Source organism: Ammodytes marinus, assembly GCF_949987685.1.
Source record: "Ammodytes marinus genome assembly, chromosome: 16".
Taxonomy (NCBI): Eukaryota; Metazoa; Chordata; class Actinopteri; order Uranoscopiformes; family Ammodytidae; genus Ammodytes; species Ammodytes marinus.
In genome coordinates, this window is record NC_137220.1 from 3251085 (window position 1) to 3254200 (window position 3116).

At 38.8% G+C, this 3116-nt stretch overlaps 1 protein-coding gene across 1 annotated transcript; it reads left to right on the forward strand.

Moving 5' to 3' along the window:
• Positions 1-396: 396 nt before the first annotated feature.
• On the forward strand, positions 397-2913 carry LOC307262824 (N-acetyllactosaminide beta-1,3-N-acetylglucosaminyltransferase 3-like). The gene is made up of 2 exons (XM_080043818.1): positions 397-438; positions 1281-2913. Exons 1-2 carry the CDS (start codon positions 434-436, stop codon positions 2425-2427), a joined length of 1152 nt encoding a protein of 383 aa, XP_079899944.1. The 5' UTR covers positions 397-433; the 3' UTR covers positions 2428-2913.
• Positions 2914-3116: the final 203 nt, after the last annotated feature.

The following is a 3116-nucleotide window of genomic DNA, read 5'->3' on the forward strand; positions in this document are numbered from 1 at the left end:
AACCATATCCGTCAAATAAATGAAGCGGAACAAAATGTTCAGTATTTCCAGTCAAGTGTTGCGTAGTAGACGTATAAAGTAACATGAAAGAGATTTACTCGGACTACTTCAGAATTATACTTTTCTACATTTCTTGAGTAAATCTACTTTACCTGCCACAGCTGTTTCTAAATTGATACTATCTTTGTTTCCACTTTCATGTAAGGTGAAGGTTGTAAGGACAAAAAGTGACTGCAGTAAATAAAGGATTACATCAAAGAATATCTCAAAAGAATAGAAACTGAAGGCTTTGTTGACAGTGTCAGTCTGTATCACTGGATTATTATTACTGATTTGTTTCCATGTTGGCCATGTTGCAGTTTTACTTTGTTCCCTCTAACCACGTCTTTCTTTATAGATTCCTGATCAATAAGCAACACTGCAAAATTGAATTATGAGGTAAGGAGAAATGTTTCAAATGATAGGTTGACACTATTAGACTACTGGTACTTAAAATGAATAAATTCGAACATCATCATTGACATCAGGACAGCAAAAAGTCTACACATCTTCCCTTGCATGCTAAAGACACACCTCTTCTTGGCTAAGAAGATGGTCATAATGGTCAAAATTAAAAAATTAAATAAATTGCACCTACGGTTGGCACTTTGTAGTTTGGCTTATTTAACGCCAATGTATGTTCGTGATCCTTGCTGTTCTGAGTTTGGGATACACGCTTTAACTGAATAAAATGTAATGTTTGAGCTGCTTTTTTCATAAAACCCAACAAAACGATTCTTAACGCCTTGAACAGCACATTTCATGACCTCAGTACCCATCCCTTGCTGCCAGCACAGATTGCTAAAAGGTTGATGGTACATCATCACTGATATTTACCCTTACACAATTTACTCATTGAATTTGAACCAAATAGACATGCGCTCATTTAACTAATGCATGCACAAATTCACAACTTTTAAGTCAGAGCTTTGAATGGAAAACCCATTGCTTTGTTTGACTATTTCATTTAAATGTAGAAGATTGGTTTTGAAACCATTCCATATAGGCTAAGTTGAAATGTAGTTCATTTTAATAAGGGTTGAAAGGATTATTTGAACTGCTCCAAACTAAACACCAACAACCCATAATACCACATCATCTTATCATGTATGTTTCTTCACCAGCAGTTGTATGTATCTGAGATTTTTTTTAAATAATTAATACTTTTTTAAAAATAATTAATAATAATGATAATAATAATTATTATTATGAAAATAATTGTTTTGTTTTTGTCTCTGCAGAGTTTCAAGGAGGAGAAACATCAACTCTTTCTTGGTGGTGATAACTCTTGGTCTGTTGGTGCTCCATCTCTTTAAAGAATATTTTTGCCATAAAACTTTCACGCCCGCAATAACTGTCAACGATGCTAACAGTCAAATGATTAACCAAACCACCACTAAGAACTCCTATGTATACTCCTGGCCAAGATGTGAACAAAACGTATCTGCTGCTAATGTCACAGGCTTCAGCTCTCTTCCTCAGCACATTCAAGACTTTCTCTACCATAAACACTGTCGCCATTTCCCCATGCTACTGGACCTTCCCGACAAATGTGGAGGAGCTGATAAGTCAGCAGAAGTCTTCCTACTGCTGGTCATTAAAAGTTCCCCAGGGAACTATGACCGCCGAGAGGTGCTGCGCACAACCTGGGCCAAAGAGAGGCTTCATAACGGTGTGTGGATCAGAAGGATCTTCATCTCAGGAACCACAGGTTCTGGTTTTGAGAAAGAGAGATCGAACGAATTACTTGAGGTGGAGCAACGTGAGTACAACGACATCCTCCAATGGGACTTTAAGGACACATTGTACAACCTCACCATGAAGCAGATTCTCTTCCTGGAATGGATGGAAAGAAACTGTCCGAACGCTCGCTTCCTGCTAAACGGTGACGATGACGTCTTTGCCCACACAGACAACATGGTGGAGTATCTCCAAAACCTCAAAGATAATGATGGAAGCAAGCACCTTTTTACTGGCCACCTGATCCAGTGGGTGGGGCCTATCAGAGATGAAGGGAGCAAGTATTATATCCCTGTTCAGGTTCATGAATCAAACTCGTACCCTCCCTACTGTGGTGGTGGGGGCTTCCTCTTGTCTGGCTATTCAGCTATGGTCACATACAACATGTCCCAGTCCATTACCATTCTCCCCATTGACGATGTTTACATAGGAATGTGTATGGCCAAAGCAGAACTTGGTCCTATACACCATATGGGAGTTATGACGGCAGGACTGCATGTTCCCTCCAAAAAACTGGATGGCTACGATCCATGCTTTTATAAAGACGTTTTACTGGTGCACAGATTTCTTTCAGCTGATCTGTATCTTATGTGGCACAGAGTACATGACCCCAATCTGCAATGTGGGGAAAGCAGCACCAAACTGTAACATACAGGTGGCGACAGAGCTTGTTGACACTTTGTTTCCTGTACCTGCTCTTAGGTTGAGAGTTCAGGTATGACTTTCTTGTTTTTTGAAAGTGCTCTGCATCAGGCTTTGGCTAGATCCAATGGATCTTTGCTTCTTATTCTTGTTCAACCAAAAACAGTAGGGATAATCAGCTTTACCTGACATGTTTGTTTACCTCAGGGTTTCTTAAGACTAAAGATTTTACATTAATGTAAAAATAATGTATGTTTTGGTTCCAGAGAGAGACAGAAAGAGAGAGAAAGAGAGTGAATAAAAAGAACAAAATAAATCTAATTGAGAAATAAGCTGTGACACTGCTTACAGAAAAAGGTTTGTAAACTTTTCAAGTAAAAAGACGTAGACTGGCCTCCACCTCAAGATGTAATTGGTCCAGAAGCTGTGGATGAATTTCTTTTGTTGGTGTAATGTAATTTCATGAGGGATGGGCTTAATGGAATGACGTGAATAAATATACATTAATCAAATAATGAATTCATTACAGTTTTTTTATCACTAACACACAGTGGGCACAACTGTAGCTCAATGTGCAAAACTCTAACTACAGTCTGCACTACCAACACTCACTGGAGCTGAACAGTTCACTTCACCTGCAAAATAGGCTCAGTGCAGCAAACACTATAAAGCGTCATTGAGATAACACACACTGT